At 47.9% G+C, this 23176-nt stretch overlaps 1 protein-coding gene across 1 annotated transcript; it reads right to left on the reverse strand.

Moving 5' to 3' along the window:
* Positions 1 to 4338: 4338 nt before the first annotated feature.
* LOC116276317 lies at positions 4339 to 7650 on the reverse strand. The gene is made up of 2 exons (XM_031669334.1): positions 6293 to 7650; positions 4339 to 5306 (listed from the first exon to the last, which is right to left on the reverse strand). The coding sequence occupies exons 1-2, from the start codon at positions 6699 to 6701 to the stop codon at positions 5098 to 5100; spliced, it is 618 nt and encodes a 205-aa protein (XP_031525194.1). The 5' UTR covers positions 6702 to 7650; the 3' UTR covers positions 4339 to 5097.
* Between the last annotated feature and the right edge of the window lie 15526 nt (positions 7651 to 23176).

The following is a 23176-nucleotide window of genomic DNA, read 5'->3' on the forward strand; positions in this document are numbered from 1 at the left end:
CCCGTGAGTCCTGCCCACTTGGTCGCTGCTCCTCATAATTCCTCTCCTTCTTTGGTGATTAGGCCTTTCCAAACGAGTGAACGGTCAGCTTGTTCTCTGTTCATCTTTGCTTCTTGGGCTTTCTCCTGGTAATTCTCCTCAGCCCATAAATAATTCTATTTATTATCTCCCTATTCTTGACCATTTGTTCTGCATTTTCTCCATCGTCCTTGTGACTAGAAACCTCACACAGAATGTTGGTCATTGGACTCCCAGGCATTTCCTTTGCCTCTAAAATAGGCAGAGCTCCACTCCTGTAGGTCCTAATTGTAATCAAATCGGTCATTTTTTTCCCAGCCTCATCAGCTTTGTGCCTCCACTAACGGAGTTTTAGGTTGCATGTCTCTGCGTGGACTATTGTTGCTGCTGGACAGAGCTGATCGGGAAGGAAACTTATTTTGTAAGAATGGGAAGAAATTATCAAGTTAACTGATGTGTAAGGGAGGTGTACCTGGAAGAGACTCTTTAACAGGCAATGCATGTGTGGGGATATTTTAAAGTTTTGTTGGTAGAAATAAAATACATTGAACACAAACCAAGCAAATATGACCTGGTCGTTAACAAACTCCCTCTGATTAAGCAGGAGTGCTGCTGTGAGAAAGGGTTGTGCCATTCTGCAAGCACACGAGCGTCGCTGGGTTTTCGGGTAGTCTCCGTGGAGAATGGTGACTGGACCACGTGGGAGAGGGGCCTGAGGCAGGAAGGGGAGCAGACCCCAGAGTTCAAGAGGTGTTTGCATCAGTACGCTCTCGTTCCCCTTACGGTATGGCTGTGGCCAGCATTGAGAACCAAGTGTTCAGGAACCCACGCTGGCCTGCGGGTCCCACCTGACCTGAGAGTGGCGGGCACTCCGCGTTTCAGCAAGCTGCTTCCTTGACGATGCCTTTGATCTCTTATTATTGCCAGGGAGGCTGGAGTCCACCCAAATCGAGTGGGAAGTGCTGTCAGCTGCTACCTCTCTTACCTACGAGCTTTAGAGGCTCAAGGGCCTGACCGGAACAGACTGGAACGCAGTGGAGGAGTTTGGATGCAGCGTCTGTCCCGCTCCACCAAGCCCCAGGGAGGAAGCCTTGGCCACTGGCTGCACTGAAGAAGGTCCAATCTGAGTGGGAGGCAGAAGAGCAGAGGCGTCCTTGAAGAGAAGGCCAGGGCTGCAAGCCACAGGAGCAGGGCATCCTGAGAAGCAACGGGAGCAAAATCAAGACGCCCAGAGTCTTGGGGCTGTTTCAGAAACCCCAAAAGCAAGAACACGGGGTGTCCGGTGGGTGGAGTCAGCAGTCCCAGCACCACTTGGAGTTCAGTCACAGGAAGAACTTGCAAATGGCAGCACAGCGCCGGGCACTTGACCAGGTGGGGGACCCTGCACCCCTGAGGTGGCTCAGGGGACAGGACAGAGGCAGGACCTTGGATCCGGGGATGGGGAGCAGAGCACAGCAGGACAAACCCAAACCCGTCTCCATCGTTAAGAAAATCCCCAGCAGCTGGGGAAGGAAGAGAGCGAAGGCGAGAGCCAGGCAAAGCTGGCAGCACCTGGTGCACGGGCTCCCTCTTCACCCCGGCTTGTTTGGGATGGAATTTAAAATACTTTTTGTAAGATAGATTGTGAGCTTTAGAGTGAGAAAAGTATTTCACAAGAACTTTACTTCATTTATAAAAGAGTAGACATGGAGACAAGGCGTCTGTGGCCTGCAGTATTTAATGCACTCAAAACACATTTAACTTCCAGGGTAGATCTGATGTCCTCCCTCCACCCGTAACTCCCCCGAAATCTCTTTCGTGTTTAGTGGTGCTGCGCTTGCTTTCTCTCACACACACTGCTCAGCCCTTGTGACTCATCTCATACACACATCTCAATTCTCAGCCTCCCCACAGCCCGGACTTCCGTTTTAACCTCACGGCTGCCCAGCATGATGGCTGTGTCCAGCCCAGCTGATAGACTGACCATTTCAACGTGAATCCCAGGCCCTCCAGCCTTCCTTTGCAGGTGCCATTTCCCCACCTGGGTCACTCTACCAAGTTCTCTCCAGCTTTTGTCTCCACAGCAGCCTCCCCACATCCCAGCAACACAAACACACATGCAAACATGCTGAAATACCATGTATACATGCACACAGGCGTATATGATGTGTACACACACTACAACACTGCACAAACATGAACCCACATATACATGCATGCACACATTGTTGCTCACAATACACACACATGCATGCGAACACAGGTACACATGACCACACATATATGTTCGCATTAAGCACATGTGCAATACAAATTCATGTACACAAACACATGCACGTATGTGTGCATGCACAATACACACATACACACATACATCAACATGCATCAAAGCACATGCATACACAGACACATGTGCAACGTGCACAGGTACACACATGCACACACACGCTTTGGAGCTGGGTTCACATGCTGAGTGGATGGTGTGCTCTGCACTAGAAGTCCAGGGCCATGGCCCACTTACCTCAGTGAACTTCACCTGTGCTCCACGTCAGCAAACACACCTGGGTGTCACCCGGAACTGCCCAGCTCTGGCTCTGACAACACCGCAACCGAGGAAGAGGCACAAGACCCAGGAGACGATGGTGCTGGCTGATGCCACTTCTCCCTGAGGCTCAGAGCCTGCACCTGCTGGACGCTCCATGGCCATGTGAAGCTCAGGGGAGCTGAGCCACGGTACCACAGGCCCCAGTAGCGCTCCTCTGGCTTCACATGCACCCAAGCTGTGATTTTTCAGATAAATACGACTCAGAAGACCTTGGTGTTTCTTTGTGATTTGCCTACCTAACATCGAAGATGGGTTTTACAAAATATTTTTGGTTCATCAAATGGTTTAAGGTAACTTCTCAGTAAAATGGCTTGGCCCACATGCCATTTTCAAGAATGCTGAGAAAGGGGAGTGTGCCATCAAGCTATGGAATTGCTGGGTACGCTGTGGAATTCCATGGTAAGATGGTTTTCAAGGACTGAAGTGCATGGGGAGGAACGGACACCTTTGTTGCCGATTCTCGTGTTATTTCCAGGTCTTAGTCCCCGCTGCCTCCCTTCGTGGCTCCTCTGGTTCCCATGTGAGTCCCTCCCTTTCCATCCACGCGATGCACTGCGTCACTAATCTCACACATCTTGCTTTCCAGAGCAGACTAAAAGCTCCTCTGGATACAGAAATTGCCTCTTTCTTCTTTAATAGCTATTGTGCTTCGCAGAGTGTTTAAATTTTTATTGATGGGTTAATAAATAATTGATTGGTGGGGACCGAAACTAATTTTTAAAATTGATCGTCAACTGAAAAACCTGTACAAGCTATCCCACTGTTTAACGATAGAGGAGCTATTGCAGCCGCTGTGGCGACTGGCAACGGCCTCTGCTTTTTTACACCTCAAGAAATCTGCTGGCAAATGACCTCTTGGATACTTACGCTGTTTCATTAAGGAATTTCTCAATGGATAAAGTTTTTATTATTCTAAAAGTATCTTTGTGTCTTTACAGTAGGTGCTGTGTTTGGTTTGGAGGAATTTTATTAGTCTAAAGGACATAATTTCTTCCTTCTAGGAGCTTACAGAGGACTAGAGCATGAGTCACCTGCACAACCCATCACTCTGTGGAAACCTGGCCTGTGTCCTGAACCCCTAGGATCACACACATGTAGTAACCTGACTTCTTTCCACATTCTGTAGCCAAAACCTACTGGGTCAGGGTTCATCGGTTTACTCCACAGCGGTCATCTCATGTCGATCAGAAGCCTTGATGGCAAGCCTAGATGTCTGTTGATTGTAAATAAAAATTATTATTTATAAATGCAATTTGTTTGGAAAACTAAAATCAAAGCTTGGGATCTATGGAGTTAAAAAATAACTAAAGAATCTCTACTAATTAAAAGATAGTGAGCTAGGCAGGGCACAGTGGCTCATGCCTGTAATCCAGCACTTTGGGAGGCCAAGGTGGGCAGATCACTTGAGGTCAGGAGTTCGAGACCAGCCTGGCCAAGATGGCAAAACCGCATCTCTACTGAAAATACAAAAATTAGCTGGGCATGGTGGCACATGCCTGTCATCCCACCTACTCAGGAGGCTGAGGCAGGAGAATCGCTGGAATCTGGGAGGTGGAGGTTGCAGTGAGCCAAGATCGCAGCATCCAGCCTGGGGGACAGAGCGAGACTCTGTCTCCAAAAAAAATAAAAAACACAAAACAAAAACAAAAAACAAAGAGAGTGAGCTGAGTGTGGTGGCTCATGCCTGCAGTCCCAGTTACTCAGGAGGCTGAGTTGGGAGGATCCCTTGAGCCCAGGAGTTCAAGTCTAGCCTGGGCAACATGGTGAGACCCTCTCTCTAAAATAAGTAAATGCATTATTATTACTTTTTTAAAAGACATCAATCCCAGGAGCTGCTTAGACACTCTGCTTAATCACCCGTACCTTTGGTCCCAGATCACTCCAGCCTCATCCATACACTCTGTGACTTTTAACCTGTAAGTAGTTATCCTAAATCAGTCCTTAAACAGGATCATACTTGGGGAGAAAACAGACATCCTTGAGAAAACAGGAGAATGTTGAAAATGTTTGCCTAAGAAATTAAAGTGCTATATTGAAATATGACCAAAGCAAGTAAATTGAGTAAAAAGTAGATTTGGGCAATGAATTGTGGAGGAATGCTAAAAAATGAAATGAAATAAAAATAAAGAAAAAAGAAACTTGAGAACAAGGATTTTTGTGATAAGAAAACACATGGCATTGAAAGCATAATTCAGGATCAGAATGTCTGTGTTGCTCCAAGTGCTTCAACACCAGCCAGCTGGCAGTGGACCTGACCCTGCACCAGTCATGGAAACCATCTGGGAACCAACGAGAGCAAAGTTAAGCTGCTGTCACTGCCACACCGGACAAGAACATGGGGGCTAATGCTGAAAAGCCACAGGGCGTTGATGAGACACTAGCGATAATCACTGACCTGAGCTTGTTCTTATCCAAATTCAGTAAGTGTATTTCAGACCATCATCCTATGCCAAGCACTGAGACAGATGCTGCATCCTGGACTTGATAATTGCTTTTTAAGCAATCATGTGATGTTGCCTGAGGTTATGTAACTGCACCTGCTCCGGCAACTTTAATGACTCAGCACAGAGGAAGAAGTTGAGTGTGATTCTCCAACACACTGGGGTAGGTAGCGGCTGGCCTGTGTCCTGGGTCGTCCAGAGCAACAGCTGTTCACAACGACAGGTCAAGTCACCTCCAGAGTGAATATTAACACTAACGTAACCTATTTGAGAAAGAATGAAGGGCTTATGTTTTTTGAGAATATTTCCATTAGACACTTAGAAAATGTAGATACTTAAAGAGTTTAGCATCTAGAAGACCACAGAACTATTAGAGAATCTACTACTGAAAATTAACCTGTCATTTTACGGCAGGATACTGACAGAGTATTTTATCAGGACTGCAACATGGCTGCATTTTTTCCCGTTACACAAGATGTCGCCAAGACCTTTTCCCTGTTTCAGGCCATTACTCATCGTGCGCAGCCACTGAGCAAAGCAGGTCGCAGCGTCCTCAACTGTGAAGTGGCGACGTGAGACACACGACCTCCTGTAACCCTCAGGCTCCAAGAGTCCGGAATTCAGTAGACACAGACTCACTGTGAAGGGTGGGGCCACTCGCACAGAGGCGCGCTGCCCGCCTCACCCTCTGAGGGCGACTTTCCACGGCTGGGACGGGAGGAGCCTGGGGCAGATGTAAAAACTACGATCCCAGACGCACAGACCCGGAATAACCGCAGCCTGGCTTGTGTTGCTTGGGGGGTGACAAGGGGCACTGGGCATCCCTGCTGGCTAAGACTCAGCCCCAGCCACTTCCCAAGGTTCTAGAATGTTCCAGAACCAAAAAGAGACGCAGACGGCTGCAAGTGAGGGAAATACTATTTCTCAGTAATCATTTACAACCAGTAGCTCCTAAAAGCTTTTTAAAAATGTTGACGACGTCACTAACTCAAAGAGACACAGTCCTTCCTGGACGCAGGGAGAGCAGGGAGAGCTGGCAGGGTGCAGCAGCAGTCCTTGAAATAGCAGGAAAATCCCACTTGCACACTTTGTCTGTGCAGATCCACGTCTCCATGGAGAAGCAGCCTAACTCCTATGTTTGGATCTGCCTCTGTTTAGCATTCCCTGCACAGCGTGACGTGAATGCAGAGGGGGATGACATTTGCTGACTGGTACTTCTAAAGACCTATTAAGGAAAAATGGGACTTACCCTTAAGCCGAGAAGGCCTAGATGCATCCATCATCCCTGGCCAGCTCTCGTTCTTGGTGTGCCCACTGAGCAGCATGAGGGCAGCCTCAAAGACTTGCTTGCCGAGCAAACACTGCCAAATGTCACTGCTCTGCACCAACCACCCAGTCAGGGTTCTTCTCTGAAGGCTTCTCCGCCTACTGGGCACATAGAAATGAGATAAAATCTGCAGACAATTGAGTTCAAGTGAATCTGGCTGGTGCTGAAGTGATCCCAAAGCGGTGAGTTTGGGCAGCCTGACCAGCTGCTGCCATGGGGGGCTACACAGAGCTGCCTGCCCTGAGGGCCGTGCCTGGCACAGTGAGGCCTCTTCATAACCATTCTTGGGAATGCCCGGCTCCTCTCGCAGAACTCCATTTTTATGAACCATTTTGAAGTCAGTGGAAATGTGTTTCTCAGGGCCCTTGCTATGGTTTGAACACGTCCCCAAAGTTCATGTGTTATAAATTTAACCCCCAGTACAACATGCTGAGACGGAGCCTTTAAGAGGTGATGGGGTTCCGAAGGCTCTGCCCTGCTGAATGGATTAATTATCATGGGAGTGGGTCTGCTGTGAAAGTGAAACCGGCCCTGTCTCACTGTCTCACACGTGATGCCTTCTGCCATGTTCTAAGGCAGCGAGAAGCCCTTGCCAGATGCGGCCCCTTAATCTGGGACTTCCCAGCCTCCAGGAGCATAAGCCAAATCAACTTCTATTGTTTATAAATTACCAAGTCTGTGGTATTCTGTTACAGCAGCAAAAAACAGACTAACACAGTTGGTCTTCAGAGAGCAGACCTTTTCATATTTGAGGATATTTCATCCTTCAGGGATGATATTTCTCTTATTTTCTCTAAAAATAAGAAAAATAAAAGTCAGATCGAAAGCACAATGAGTGAACACCATGCTTTTTCTCACTCCCCAAGTGGAAAATATACCTGTCTTAAATAAGCGAGTGAGCAGTCCTGGATGGCTTCACAACAGCATGTTGTAGAATCAATGCATTCTTCGTAAAACTGCCTATAAAAAGAAAAAACTCTATTCAACAGCTGCAATGCTTGCTCTTTTATTCCATCCCAACGCCGGAAGTACAAGCACGATTCTCCCTTTGCATCCCTCTTGCATTGACCGAAAGTTGAGTTGTGAAGTGGAGTGAAAACCATTGAATAATCCCTGTATACATTTTTGTTTTTGAATATTCACTTTATCTTTAGCTAATATCCTCTAAAGAAGGTGAACAATAGTCCATGGGAAGTACACTATGAGGCCTCAAAGCGAAGATGCTGATAAACCCCAATCCTTTCTGGTTCAGTGTAAACCTTTCCCTCTTGAACTAGGTGTGTTAACAAACAATTGAGTTTTTTGTTTTTGCTGTGAGTTCAGGAGACAGGGAGAGATGGGAACCCCACAGCCTCATGCCGGGCAGAGTGAAAGGGCTGGCTCCTGGTTCGCTGACGTTCTCAGTGTCTGCGGGTCCCTATGCTCAGAGCAGCCTGCTCCCCAACGTCCGCTTTCAAGAGCTGCTTGGACCTGAGCTTTCCCAGGCTCTGACCGCCCTCATGCTTGAACGGATACTACAGCCACTTAGATCAGTGTCATCCAATTTAAGAAGTCACACTCCTCAAAGACCCCAAAGACCTGAGACCTGAGAAATCCTTACTGAGGGACCAACGTGTGGTTCACCAAAAAAACACTTTTAAACTGTGAATTAACAGTACAAAAGAGAAGTATTTTCTTTACAGCATTTAACTTGAAAAGAATTCATCATAGGTGCTATGATGGATTTGAGGTGACTGTCAGTTTGGCACCAGAAATATGTTTCTCAAACACACATAGTTCCCAAGAATATATCAGTGAACCTCATGGGTTCTGAAGACCCCAGTTTAAGAAACACATTTTGATATGGTCACTCTTATATCCAGGTTCATTTTCTCCGAACAACTATACCTTCATTCATTAATGTGCCATTTCTTTCAGGAACTGTTTTCTGAGTCCCAAACATATTTCATAGCGCTGTCAAGCTTGAGGTCTGCCTGAACACACCTCTCCTCATTTTCTTTTGTGACTCTTCATTTTATATGGAATTAAACCTGAACTCCTGTACGTGGCTTTCATAATTATCCAAGAGTGTTTTCTAGACATTTCCAATTCTGACCCATTGCTGTAGTCCCAAGAGCACCTCATTAGCACACAGCTCTGCCCATTTACTTGATTTATTCATTTCTTTAGTAACCGCTGGCTGCATTCTAATTTCTGCAGAGAACTGTGCCAGGCACTTGTTGGGGTTCAAACAAAAATTCAGCAGAGGCCTCCTTCATGACGGACCCTTCCATCAACACTGGAAATCTCCCTGCAGAGGGCTTATTGTCTAATGTAACACTGTGCTTAGGGCCACAGGGTTTGGAATCAGATCTGTGTGAATTTAGTCCCAGTTCTGCCACTCAGCAAGGAGTCACACAATGACTTACCCACACCTGAGCCCCAATGTCTCCATCTATCCAGGAGTGGGCGAATCCCATGGCATTGTTGCGAGCATCGTCTGGGAACCAAGGTAACGAACCGACTGCCGACCCAGGGCAGGCACTCAACAGCAGGATTTTAAGGGCCACAGATGGGGAATGAAGAACTCCACAGAAGATAATGGTGGAAACTGATAGAAGTGAGTGAGATGTTCGTTCGGAGGGAAAGGAAACCTTCCTAACACCCTGTCTTAGCTGGATCACCCTTCCTTCTTTCCAGCCATTCAAATTCCGTGAGGGCCCAGCCCGGGTTGTTCATGTCCTAGGGTCCCTCCTGAACATTTCAGCCCTGGGTGCATCCTGCACTCACTCTGAGCTCCTACCTTGTGCCAGGTCCTGTCATCAGCCCAGACAGCCATGGCAAGAGTCACCGTTTCCTTGGAAAGTCTTGTGGGCTGTCTTTCTGTCCTCTCACCTCACCCTCTGACCTCCCAGATTCAGCCCGTGTGCCAGGACTTCTCAGCCCGCTCTGTGGGTAGTGGCGAAACACGTTCCCTTCTCCACCTCACCATCTTTCCCCCTGGCCGTTTTCACTCTGGGGCCAGAGTCCAAATAGTCTATGAATCTCTATCACTCCCTCCGTGTGTTTCCGGGAGCACCAATCTTACACGATGTTCCCAGAAGAAACCGTTTCTGGGGCCAACTAATTACGGGAAACAGGACTCTCTGTACCATCCTCTTAGAGATTTAAAGTGTGTGTTGACTATGAGAAATCTTGCAGTAAGGAAGCCTGTGGATATTTGCCTAACCCAGCATTTCCCAAACTCACTTGTCCATGGAAGCCTCCTGCAAGTGACAGCCATGCACAGTCAACAGGGCCAGGGCTCCCCCGGGCACGTTCTGGGAAATGTGCCTGCGTGTATCGTCGTTCTGTTTCCACTTTTGTTAGCTTTGATGGCAGCAAGATTGAAGGCGCCTTGAGAGAAGTGACCTTGTTTTGAATTGTTTAGTAACAATAATAGCTAATAGGAAATTTTAAGCAACAGGTGGGCATATAGTAGGTTGTCAATAAGTGCCCCTTGACAGCTCAGCCTCCCTGGAGTGATCATTTTCCAGGACTCAGACTTACCTGACTCATACAAATATCACTGGCTTTGGCTGTATGCACGCCTGGCCTCATTGCTTTGGTGTATTTTTAAATCAACTATTTTTAGAGCAGTTTTAGATTCAGAGCAAAACCGAGCAGCAAGTACAGAGATTTCCCACATACCCACCTCCCCACATGCATAGCCTCCCCCATTATCAACATCCCCCACCAGAGTGATGCGTTTGTTACAGTCCATGAACCTCCATTGACACACTGTTGTCACCCAGAGTCCACAGTTCACATCAGGGTTCACCGCCGGTGTTGTACATGCTCTGGGTTTGGTAAAGGGTCTAGTGGCATGAACTCGTCACTGCAGCATCACACAGAGTAGACTGGCTGCCTTAAAAGTCCCCTGTGCTCCACCTATTCATCCTTCCCCACACCACCAGTCCTTATCTTTCACTGTGTCCGTAATTCTGCTTTTTCCAGGATGTCCCATAGTTGGAAGCACACAGGGTGTAGCCTCTTCAGACCGGCTTCTTTCACTCAGTAATATGCATTTAAATTCCCCCGTATTGTTTCATGGCTTGATAGCTCATTTCTTTTTGCATTGAATAATATTCCACTGCCTGGACATGCACCGTTTATCCATTCGTCTACTGAAGGACATCTTGGTTGATTCTGAGTTTGGGCGATCATGAATAAAAATAAATAAGCTTCCATAAACATCCAAGTGCAGGTGTTTGCATGGATGTACGCTTTGGTGCATTTTTGGTGTGTGCTCTTGAAAACTGGGCTGACAGTTATCTGAACCAAGCCTGGAGAGCAGGACGTGCCCTGGCTGGCTCCTCACCTGGTTCTGAACAATGAGAGGCACTTTGACCCCCTACACCTCAGGAATGTGACTTCTAGAGTGAGGCTCAGCCTGGCCTGAGGCTGACTGAATTACCTAGCTCTTAATTTAGGAGTGTCTGAAGGTAAAGAGAGATAGGAATAGGCAAAGAGCACTTTGCTTCTTAGCAAGAAATTGCAGCAGGTAAGTTTGGAGTACAGAAAGAGGAAAGATGGTTTTATGTGTTTCTTTAAGCAACTCTCCAAAGATTACAAACTTTCATGAGAGTAAGTGAATTTTCTGGTTCAGAGATTGCAGTTCAAATCTGTTCTACCTTGTAGGCAATTTGATCCATGCCAAACAGAAATGTAATAGAGGAATGGAAGGGTGCTAGCTTAAGTCACGACTTGGATTAAATTGAGAAATTCAGGTCTTGTTGTTAGAAAGTGTGGCTCCCATCTCATAAACCATTCTGAATCTGCAGCCTGCAAACCCCAACCTGGGCCTGTCCTTAACTGAGTTTGTTCCCACCGGAGACTCACTGCAAAGCTTTTGGGGGACATAGCACTTGCGTTCCAAGCGGGCTCTGAGGTAACTTACTGGGCCCCACCAGTACCTTGTGGGCCATTGCTACTCCCGCTCTGTGAGGACCTCACCCAGGGCTAAGGGGGAAAAGCAGCAGGGCCCCCGTGGACCTATCCAAAAGGAGATTAATCCAGGGTACTCAGGAAAATCTGTGTTGTAAATCCCTGAAAAAATAGGGAAGCAGCATGATGCGTGATTCAGTACAAACTCTAAAAACCTGGAGAAACAAGGCTTCCACGTGAGATTCTTAGGAGCTCTGTGACCTTAGGCCACAAGCTCTAAGCCAGCATTGCCTCACATGTTTGCGTACACTTAGTGATAATACTCATTGTAATTTAAATTAATTAAAATAGAATAACATGAAAACTTCAGGTCCCCAGCCTCGAAGGCTGCCATATCCGACATACAGTGAGGAAGATCCCGCCGGAGAAAGCTCCCCGGCAGCTGTGGAGAGCCGGGCCTCACAGGAACGCTCGGACACTTGCTGCATGAACTGGTGCCTGCAGAAAGGAACAGGCTCACACGGCACACAGGAGGGTTGCTCCAGCCCTTTTCGGCTTTCTTGGCAGCACGACGCTGATCAAGGTGCAGAGAAACCTATCGGTTCGAATCCACACTGGCAGAACCACCACAGCCCACGCAAGGCAAGGGCCTGAAAGGGGCAAGAGTGTGGGAGAACCAGCCCCACCTACTCCCCGCAGACCCAGCTTCCGGCTTGACAAATGTGTACAGAGGCTGCTATTGCTCTTTGAAATACTCCACGTAGATTTCATTTAAAAACAAAAAAACCTCAAAACTCACAAGATTCCCACTTACTTAAAGATCACTGTCATAACCTGTTAAGCAATCATCACACACAGCATCTGGCCTGCAAAGGGACCAACATCTGCTCAGAGTGAGGGAGCCTGGCCTCGCTCCACTGGTGCAGACACTGGGGGAGCCCTGAACTGTGAGAGAGGAAAAGTGGTTTAGGGTTCACCTGCTGGGAGGCTCCGAGTTTCCATCTACAGCTAAAGAAACACTTGGAGTTTGCAGAGAGGCCGTGGCGCACTCATCTGCACACACGTCTCCAGCACTGGACACCCTCGGGCTGTGGCTGTCGGTAGACGCTGGGCTGTCCCTGTCCTCAGGCTTCACACACCAGCCACCACAGGTGATAGGAGGGCTGGACAGGTGGGATCACTGGAGGCCACATGAAGCCAGTCTGGAAAATGGGAAACTTTGAAGGGAAAGGAGATGAGGGAGGCTGGGAGAGGGGCAGGTGCTCAGGACAAAGGCAGGAGGCGAGACAAAGCAGCTGGGCAATGGGGCCACAGGGCCATGGGGACAGAGAAGGCCGCATTCCCCAGGAGCAGGCCCCAGGGAAGGCCACCAACGCTGTGATGGGAGGGAGATGCAAGGACACCGTAACCACTGTAGATAGAGAGCAGATTATAAACCTAATACATAAGGTACACACCACATATCACATGCAGATAATATCTGAAAATATAAACATGGGTGCTGCATACTGTATTTATATAACCACAAATATACATAGACTACAAGTAGATAAATAACCAGAGGCTGAAAAGCAGAGAAGTTAACACTTGGTGACATATTTATCCACGTGGGACTGGATCAGCCCCCAGTGGGATTTCACCTCCTGGATGTTAGGACAGTTTTTAGGGTAGTTTCTTGGTGGAAGGATCCTAGAATCACACTGAAGCAGTTGAAGCATCACTTTAGATCCTAGGTTAGTTTGCTGGCGCTGCCACAACAAAGCACCATAGACTGCGTGGCTTAAACAACAGACGTTTCTCTCTCACAGCCCTGGAGTCTGGACGTCCCAGATCAAGGTGTGGGCAGGGCTGGTTCCTCCCGAGGCCTCTCTCCTTGGCGTGCAGATGCCATCCTCTCCCTGTGTCCTCACACAATCCTCCCTCTGTATGTGTCTATGTCCTCATGTCCTCTTAGGAGGATGCCAGATTGCATCAGAGCCCACCTTGTGATCTCATTTTACGTTAATCACCTCCCTAAAAGCCCTGTCTCCAAATCTAGTCCCACTGGGGGTAAGGACTTGAACATAAGAATTTGGACAGGACAAAATTCAACCCATAACAGATCCACACTGAGATCTATGGGCAAAATTGGGACATTGTTCTCTCTCACAGCAGGCGTCATAGGGTCCATTTGTTCAGACGCTGGAACGTTATTCAAGCCCTGTCTCAGAATCTCAGAGTAGGGGCTTCGAGGGGCCCTCAGTGACTTTGCCTGCATGAGGGCTGCACCTGAGCTGCTGCCATGGGGGTGACACCCTGGAACTCGCCCCAGAGTCACCCACTTGTCGCTGATGGTGCCTTGAGCGCAGCCTCCCCAGGTAGAGCTAATTTGATCGCGAGCATTGACTCCTGTGATTGGCCTTGGACATTTCTCTTACCTTTGCGTTATTTTCCTATTCCTATTTGGTATTCTCTAGTGATTCAAGTAAGAAGGTAACTAAGTTTCCGTTTTAATGATACGTTTAGGAAATTCTGATGTCATTTCAAGTATCTTTAAAAACAATCTACTTATTGTCAACAACCAAGTGTACGGAAAGTTACATAAAATCCTCTTTACAGATGAGAGAAGGTGGCTGCTGTGGTGACAGCACAGTCAGCAAAGAGGTCCAGAGGATGATTTTACTGAGCTCCCGGAGGCCTGGAGAGCTCCCCAGGTCTCATCCCATCTCGTTTTCATCTCAAGGCCCTGGGCACCCCCCTCTTGCAGACCTGCTTCTATTTTCTGGATAGTTTGGGAAAATCACGCTCTTTAATCCTGAACACTTCGGATCACTAAAAAAAAAAGATGCTCAGAAAAAGGAAACTCTAATCTGTCAACCAGGGAAAGAAAGTAACTGTCTAATTGCACAGCATCCCCACGGTGAGCAGCCGCTGGGCCGGGACAGAGAGCAGACCCTGCGTCCAGGTGCCTAGACTGCCCCCAGCTTCAAATTCAGAGGAAAACAGTCCCAGTTCGCTGCACAGCATTTCTAGGAACAAGGCCATGATCTCACAACCTCTCAGTAGTGGCTGTGGGTGGGGCTGGCTTCTGGACACCCCGCTCAGCTGTGTTATCACCTTCTCCCATCCCATGGAAGGGCGAGTGCACTGATCACTCCCGGTGTGAGCACGGAGAGGGGTCGATGCGGCCGGCGCTGCTGAAGGCCGCCGTGCACTTGTTCTGTCCAACATACATGCACTGGGCACCCAGGGGCTGGTAATGGTGAGTGAGAAAGACACACAGAGGCTGTCGGGTGCTGCCGAGGAGGGTGACAGAGTGAGTCACGGGCGGTCGGAACACGCAGCAGGAGAGGCGGAGACCTGTGGCTCTGGGAGCCCTTAGGTGGGAGGAAGGATCAGTGTCTCTTCTAGTTAGGTTTGAAGGAGGGTGCAGGACTCCCCAGTGAGCCGGGTGGACATGAACTCGAGCTGCTGGGCCCGTCACCTGGGATGCATCCCAAAGCACGCTGCAGGATCTAACCAGTGTCTTCAGCCTCTGCTAGGAGCTTCCAGTCAGAGTCCACCCGCACATTCAAATGTGTGACAAGCGTTCTCGATGCTTCGCCAGTGCCCAGGATTTGACTCCAGCCAATCTTTGCACAGTTGTCCACCTCCCTGTTCACTTTCCTTTAAGTCGTGGATAACGAAGTATGGAGATTTGATGGTGTTGCTCTCTTCCACTGAGTGTGGTGTAGCCCACCAGGGCCTCTGAGCACGTCACCATCCATTCTCTAGCCATTTCTCTCCGTCCCAGACCCCTCGCCCTTTGATCTGCTGCCAGACAAGGAGACGTGGAACTGATTTTGCAGATCAGGACCGAACACCTTCGGTGGGCGGAACTGCTGGGTGCGTGCGCTTCCTCTCCCTCCCCTACTGTCCGGGCCCTGAAGCTGGAGCTGGTGGAGCACTAGGGCTCGTGAGAGGAGGGAAGTTCCTCCTGGGAGGACAGGCGCCCCTGCTCGCCTTCACGGAGGTTTTCTTCAGCTCCCAGTATGTTAGCAGGAGTTTCAGGAAAGAGACGACAGAGGCCATCATACACACAGATGAAATTTTTAAGTGAAAGGAAATACAGTCCAAAACTTTCATTTTAGAAATGAAAGAAGCAAGGTCCCAAGAGACCCATGGTCGCTCAGCGTGGGCTGCCGACGGCTGCCCGGGCCTGGTGCGTGTGGTTTCTTGTCTGCTGTGCACTGAGCACAATCTACATGCCAGGCTCTGCCCTGTGCTTCTAAGACATTATTTTTCAATATTCATGGCAAACTTACGATGTAGATATTGATGCCTCCTCTTCAGAGCAGAAAACAGAGGCTCGCAATGCTGAGAGCTTTGCCCAAGGCGACACAGGACACTAACCTGTGCTTCCCAGACCTGTGTGGCCCGAGGGTCTTACCACAATGAAGCTTTGGATTCAGTCCGTCTGGGTTGGGGCCTGAGACTCTGAATTTCTAACAAGTCCCAGGTAATGTGGATACGGGAGGCCCCTGGACTGCCCTGTGAGTAGCAAGTCTCTAAACCAGCATCTCTGCTTGTCATCACAGAGCTGCACAGGCTGATTCTACAGCCCTCTCCTGGCTGCCACTGGCCTCGGTGCCCACGTGCAGAGAACACTGGTCCTGGCTGTGCAGGTTCAGGGCCTCACCTGCAGCGTGATTCTTGAGGCCACGACCATCACAGGGGCCCGTGGGCGGGGCCCTCACACACCTTCCAGGTCACCCTTTCTCTGCCCAGTAGGGTCTGGCTTTAACCCTGAGGCACTGAATATTCACAGCTTTTCACAAACGCCTGTCACTGCTGAGATTCCTACAAAATAAGAGGCATCGATTTTCCTGAAACTGATACCATCACATCGTAGACAAAAAAGCAAAAATGCTGAGCATTCTGACACTGTCTTGTTGCCTTGTTATTTGAAGAGGCAATACATGGATTAATAAGACATTTAGGACATTTCAGCTGGCAAACTCAAATATTATTCAGCCATTGTTATCAAAAGCCAGATTGCACTTAGCCCATAAAATACTGAAGAAAAAGACTGCGATGAATAATATTTTAAAATTTCTTGGCAAGTGTTTGATATGTACCCACACAACATAACGAAGTGTGCCTTTGCCTGTGATTCCACCACACCTCACCAACGCGTTCGTTAAAACAGTCTGCATGGGCTGTAAATGCTGAGGCCAAGGGAAAAAGTAAAAAGAGAAACTCTATTACCTGGGGGAAATGGTTTTACTTGACATGACTGAAACAGATGCTGAACAAAACACATCATCTAGAATCAAGAGTATTGGGATTCATAAGTAAATTCATCACAGAAACGTTTCAGAGTCTTTCAAGGTATCATGTCCTCGAGTTACTCAATAATTTGTTGTTAAGGCAGGTGGAGGAAAAGAAACTAGATTCACAGACCTGGGTTTGGATTCTGTCTCTGATGAATATTTGCTGTGGATGAAAATCTCTGGGGAAGTTATGTAGCTAATGTTGAGTTTCTGGATAACAGAGCCCTCCACTAAAGACTAGTTTTACAATTATGTACACAAAATTCTATTCTTCTTTTCTTTTGTTCTTCTTTTTAATACTACAATGGTTTTTAGTACATTCACAGAGCTGTGAAATCATCACATTTTTGTCATTCCCTAAGGGAAACATATGCCCATTAGTACTCATTTCCTTCTTTCTTGCACCCATGTCGCAAGCCCAGGCAATTGTAAATCTACTTTCTACCTCTATGGATTTGCCTGTTCTGGACATTTCATATAAATGGGATTATGCAGTATGTGACCATTTCCTTAATTCATTACAGTTTTTCCCATTTGCCTCCTTTGTACTGTTATTGTAAAATACATTACATTTCTGTATGTTATGGGTCCAATAATACAATTCCATACTTATTGTTCTCTGCAGTTGCTTTTTAAAACAAGAGAAAACAGGAGAAAATATATGCATTTATACTTTTTTAAAAAAGTACACATTTACCTTTACTACTGCTCTTTGTTTGTTTGTGTGGATTTGAAAATCATTTGAGTTCACTTGGTTTCAGCCTGAAGAATTCCTTTAGCATCTCATAAAGCAGTTCTGCTAGCAACAGATTCTCTTGGTTTTTGCTTATCTTGAAATTTCTTTATTTCACCTTCACGTCTGACAGATGACCTTGCTGGATGTATGATTGTTGATTGATAGTTTCTTCCCTTGAGCACTTGGAGTATGTTATCCCACTGCCTTCTGCCTCCAGTGTTTTACGGAGAGGTCAGGTGTTAATCTTACTGGGTTCCCTTCTTTGTGGCGAGCCGTTTTATTCTTGTTCATTCACGATTTCTCCTTGCCTTTGTCTTTCAACATTTTGATTATGATGTGTCCAGGTATGTATCTCTTTGTGTAGAGTTTGTTGGGCTTCTTGGATGTGTAGGTTAACACTTTTCAGCAAGTTTGGGAGCTTTCCAGCTATTATTTCTTGGACATTTTTTCTGCTTGGAATTTTTTTTTTTCTGCTTCTTTCTCTCTCACATCTCCTCTGGTACGCTCATTAAGGGTGTCCCGCACGTCTATTCATTTTCCTTAATTATTTTTCCCTCTCTGTTTTTCAGGTTGTATAATCTCTACTGATATAACTTCAAGTCTGCTGGCTCTTTCTTCTGACTGCTCCCATTTACCCCTGGGCCCCTGAGTGAATTTTTCATTTCAGTTATTGTTCTTTTCAACTCCACAATTTTTTGTTTTTTAAAATAACTTTTATTTCTTTATTGATATTCCTTATTAGAGGAGACATTGTCATCATAATTTCTTTTACTTCTTTTAACATGGTCTCCTTTAGTAATTTGAATGTGTTTCTAAGGCTGTTTTGACGTTGGCTGACTTTGTCTGTTAATCGGATGTCTGGAGCCTGTCATAGACAGTTTCTGTCGCCTTCTGTTTTTCTGAGCATGGGTTGCACTTTCCTGTTTTCTTGCATTTTCGTGGAAACTGGGCATTTTAGGTAACATATCATAGCAAATCTGGACTCTGGTCCTGACCCCGGGGGCTGTTATTTCTGTTTCATTGCTTGCTTGATTATGTGATTAGGGACGTGGCTCTGACCTTGCTCCTCAGAGGGCACAGCTTGGACCTGCACAGAGTCTCTCTGGCCACCTGCGGTGTCTGTGGTGTCTTCTGGGCTCTCTGTTAAGCTTCTGCTGGTCTGTCTGTCGTTGGTGTCACACACAGGTGTTAACACCCACTAAATGCAAGTGCTCTGTCGTTTTTAAAAGTTCCTGGGGCATAAACTGCTCCACAGACTGATTCAATCAACACCAGGCCCTTTGGCAGGGGCAGAGTGTTGCCAGCTTTTCAAGTCCACTCAGACCCCTGGAGCTCTTCTCAGCAATCTCTGTTCCCGGTTCCCTCTGTCCAAGTTCCAGCTAGTCTGCCATTTCACCCGCTCTCAATTGTTCATCAACAAAATCTCCACGATTTTTGCCAACTCCCTTGGGCTTGGACTTCCCCATGCAGTGCTCCAAATAAAGTCTGTCACCTCAGGGACATGCTTTGCTCTTTGTCCCACCTCTGCTCCCAGAGACCGTGACCCAGTTCCACCGGAGTGACACCCTTGCTGCACGAGCCGGTAGCCGGGTCGGTACGGTAGCCCCTCGTCTTCCTAGCTGGCCCCTCCAGACATGGAACCTCCACCCTGTGAGTGACTTGGTGTGGGGCCATCCAGGCACATGTGCTCAGTCTGCCACGTCTGGGATGGGGCTGCCACCCTCTGAGGACAAGCACAGGCTGAAGCAGGGTCCTCCTGGAACAGTGCTTCTGCAGTGCAAACTGAGAGGGACGAGAGATGCCGGTGGCCTGCCTTCCTGGGGTGAAACCACAACCCTAGACCAGGAGCTGGGGAGACAGACCACAGCATCTTGTTAGCTGGAACTTCCTGGAGCAGAGCTTTCATCACACTGTGCTTTGGGAGTGGGGCGGGGTGGATTGTGGCTCTGATACCACCGATTCTTACCGTTCTTACTGAGATTTGATCAATTTATTTGAGTAAATATTTATCCACCTGCTGGATGCCTTTAGGATAATTTCTAGTTTTAAAAAAATTAATGTTCTGTGGTTAAATGGTTATTTCCCTGCATAGAGGGCCTGCCACGCTCCTCACACAGCCATTCTGGAAGCTCTCCTCTGCTGATTCTTTCTGTAAATAAAGTTTTATTGGAACATCCAGACATGCTCATTCCTTTACATATTGCCTACCCACGCCTTCACCCTTCCACAGCAGAGCTGGTAACTGCCATAGAAACTGTTGTTTAAAAGCTTAAAACAGTGATCTGGCCCTTTACAGGATTTTTATTCCAGTGCTTGCCCTAGATAATAATTTGATAGAAATTTGTGTTCATTTGTTAATTCAAAAATATGTAACTATTTATATGCTGGGATAAACCAAAGAGACACAAAGTTTCATCCCTCAGGAGATTTCAGGTTGGGAGAAAAGATCATTTTTAGTCAAAAAGACCACAAACATAGGCCAGACTTGGTGGCTCAAGCCTGTAATCCCAGCACTTTGGGAGGCTGAAGCAGGAGGATCACTTGGAGTTTGAGACCAGCCTGGGCAACATAGCGAGACCCTGTCTCTACAAAAAAAATAAGAAGAAAACATTGGCCACAAATACAAGTCAGACCACGACTATAATAGATACAGCCTAAGAGATCCAGGAAGAAGCAGCAGACATGGGAGGAGACTATACTCCAGGAGACTCCCACAAAGAAGTGAAAATGGAAGCTAAATTCTGAAGGGTAAGCAAGCATTAGCAAGGCTAAGAAGATCCCTCAGGAGCTGACCCTGTGATGAGGATTGGAGTGCAGGCTGTTTATTTCCAAGCGTGAGGAAGATGGCCAAGAAAGGGTACACTTAAAACCAGTCACCACTGTGGACAGCTGGAGCCTTCTGCCACTGTCAGGCTCTGGGAGCCGATGCAAGCCACAAAAGCAAAACCAAATACCCAAAAAAGAGCACTTGAGACGTATCCACCCCAGAGGACAAGGAGACAGACAGCTGTCCATAACCACGGTCTCCTGAGGGCTGTGCCCTGACGCGTTTCCTCCCCGGCACTTTTGCCTGTGGTCGGAGCCAGTGGCAGCAAATTGGGTTTTAGCTGCAGGACAAAGATCTTGGACAAAGAACCACGGGCACTGGCCCCTGGGAGCTGGCTGGGGGGCACTGCAGTGTAGAGAATGTGGGCAAGGCCCCAGCAGTGGACATTATGGAGATACTCCGGGCAGAGGGGGTATCACCAGCAAAGGCCCAGTGGCCAGGGAAGACCACACCAGGGTCCGAGAGAAGCGCAACAGCAGAGCCACGTGGAGCCGGGGTCTTGGTGGACACAGGCCCCTCCTTTCCTGGCATATGAGGCGGTGTCCTTGGTTTTCCTGCCCTGGAACGTACTTAAAGGTGTCCTATAGTCACTTATGAATTCAGCCAATACATGGTGCCCGTGAGTATCAGACGTTTCACTATTAAACTCCAAGCATTCTTGTAGGTATTCATTTCACTAATAAGAACAATAGTGGTCAAAAGGTGAAATGAATTGCCCATATCACACAGCTTGTAGAGCTGAACCACCATAACTGAAGCGTCAGAAGGAAAGGAAATCATGAACAAAAGTCCCCGATGTGTCCAGCACAGGCACAGAGCCTTTAACTCACACCTTCCTCATGGATTAGGCGGAAACAGTAAGCTCCAAATTTGCAGCATATTAGTGTATTTTTTCATTAAAGATGACTCAGTACTTGCAAAGGTCATTTCAGCAGCTGGAGGCCAAAGGATGGAAGTTTCTTGTCCCTTCCTAAGAATAAGAGGAGCACGGTCATGTGGATCCCTGCACCCTGACTCGGGTTTGAGGAATGCGGTCTTCATTCTGTGCCAGGCTTTCTAATTAAGGAACAGTTCAGATGCCACCTCCTGCATGGCAGTCGTCCTTGACCATCCCAGGCTGGGTCAGGCGCCCCGGCTCTCTCTATGCTGCCCCAGCACTCTGCATTTAGTTCTTTTTACCCTTCATCAGGCTGCATGGGACATAGCCTGACCCCGGATCCTGGCTGTGAAGTAAGCAGCACGGCTTCGGCGGCACACCATCGTGGCCATGGGCTGGCTGAGTGCTCAGCTGCTCAGCACCTTGGAGCCGCCTTGGCCCTGCACGTGGTCCTGCTGTGGGGCGCTGGTCAGGTGAGGGTGGAGGGTCTGCAGTGATTAAAATACTCCATCACCTGGGTATGCAATCCGTTCAGATATTAGAAGGTGATCCGCGTCAGGCCAAATAAAATTCACCCTGAGAGTTTATGAATACTGAGAAATAATTTATCAGTCTTTCTCTAGGAATCCTACTACAAGGAATAAATGGATGTTGCTTTCAGGAAGCCTTATGAAACAGAGAATAGTGAGAACAAAATACAAAGAGAGGAAGAGACAAGAAGACAGAGAAGTGAATGGAAAGACGCAGGGACGGATGAATGGGTGGGTGAACAGGGGGTGGGGGGATGGGGGAGGGAGGAATGGAGAGATGAACAGGTGGGTGGAGGGATGGCCAGATGGATGCGGAGGGAGGCATGGGGGAGGGATGGAGGAAAGTAGAGATGAGAGGATGGATGTGCACGTGGATCAATGGATAAAGAGATGGGTGAGTGGGTAGGTAGGTGGATGGGTGGATGGCGGGATGGAGGGAGGGTTGGATGGATAGGTGGGTGGATGGATAGGTGGATGAGTAGCAAAGAAACAATTTCTGACAAAATTATTTAAACTTGTATATCTAGTTATGACTTCAGCTAGAATCTTTCACTAGATTTTTATGACGTGAGCCAATACATTCCCTTTGGATTCAGCCAGTTTTTGCTAGGTTGCTCGCTACTAAAAAATTTAAAATTTACATAATATATGCGCCTCTCTCTCTTGAATTCCCTGCTCTGCCCACTCAGCTCGTATCTGGAGCCGTCTCCCTCACTGCTGGCTGTCTCTAATCCCCTCCTTTTCCTTAGCCCTCATGCTCTCAACCACACCTTCTTTTTCTGTAGAAACTGTGCTTCCATAGGAAACTGTCATTCCCCTCACTTGATACTATGCTGGGGAACAAGGGCAGTTCCAAACGTGCCCACAGCCCAGGAGCAACGTGCATGGAAGCAGGAGCATGTGCACCTTCATCACAAGGAGTGACTAACGGTGGTTCCCTTTAGCTGCAGATGACTCCATCCTTCCCACTCTTGCCCTTTAAATGTCAGTCTTCCCCCAGATCTCCGCACTCAGCCCCCTCACTCCCAGCTCCACACTTGCTTCCTGGCGGGTCCTGGTGGGCCCTGGTGGGTCTCTGGGACTCAGCAGGCACCTGTGCTGATGGTTTCTGGTTTCCTAGATGTTTGCTGCTGGTGCCGCTTCTCATCTTTCTAATGAACATTTCCAACTGCATCTCGATCCCACTGAGACACCTCTCAGGGAACTCACTGTGTGCAGAACTGAATACTTCTCTGCATTCCGTAAAACAGAGAGTAGCTTCTCCATCCTCCCAGGCCCCAGCCCACGAGCCCAGAAACCTCTCAGCCCTTCGTCTCCTCTCCTAAATCAACAAGCCCTGTTGGCTCTTGCCACCGAGGTTCCTCTCACTGTTTGGCCTGCCTGTCACTGTCCAGTCCTCGTTAATTCTTGCTGGACTTCCTGTGACCATCTCTTAGCTCTGGGCATCATCTTGCCTCAGCTTCACCGCTACACAGCAGGGACCTGACTCCTACAAGCCTAGCTGTCACCTCATCCTGGACGTACATGAAGGTCTCCATGTCTTTCACAGCGGAGTCCAGACTTCCTGATGGTGAGCACAGCCCTTCCTGATCTGCTCCGGACACTCAGCCGTCTCATTCTCAGCTCCTCTCATACACGTC

This window comes from Papio anubis, chromosome 8 (genome assembly GCF_008728515.1).
Source record: "Papio anubis isolate 15944 chromosome 8, Panubis1.0, whole genome shotgun sequence".
Classification (NCBI taxonomy): Eukaryota; Metazoa; Chordata; class Mammalia; order Primates; family Cercopithecidae; genus Papio; species Papio anubis.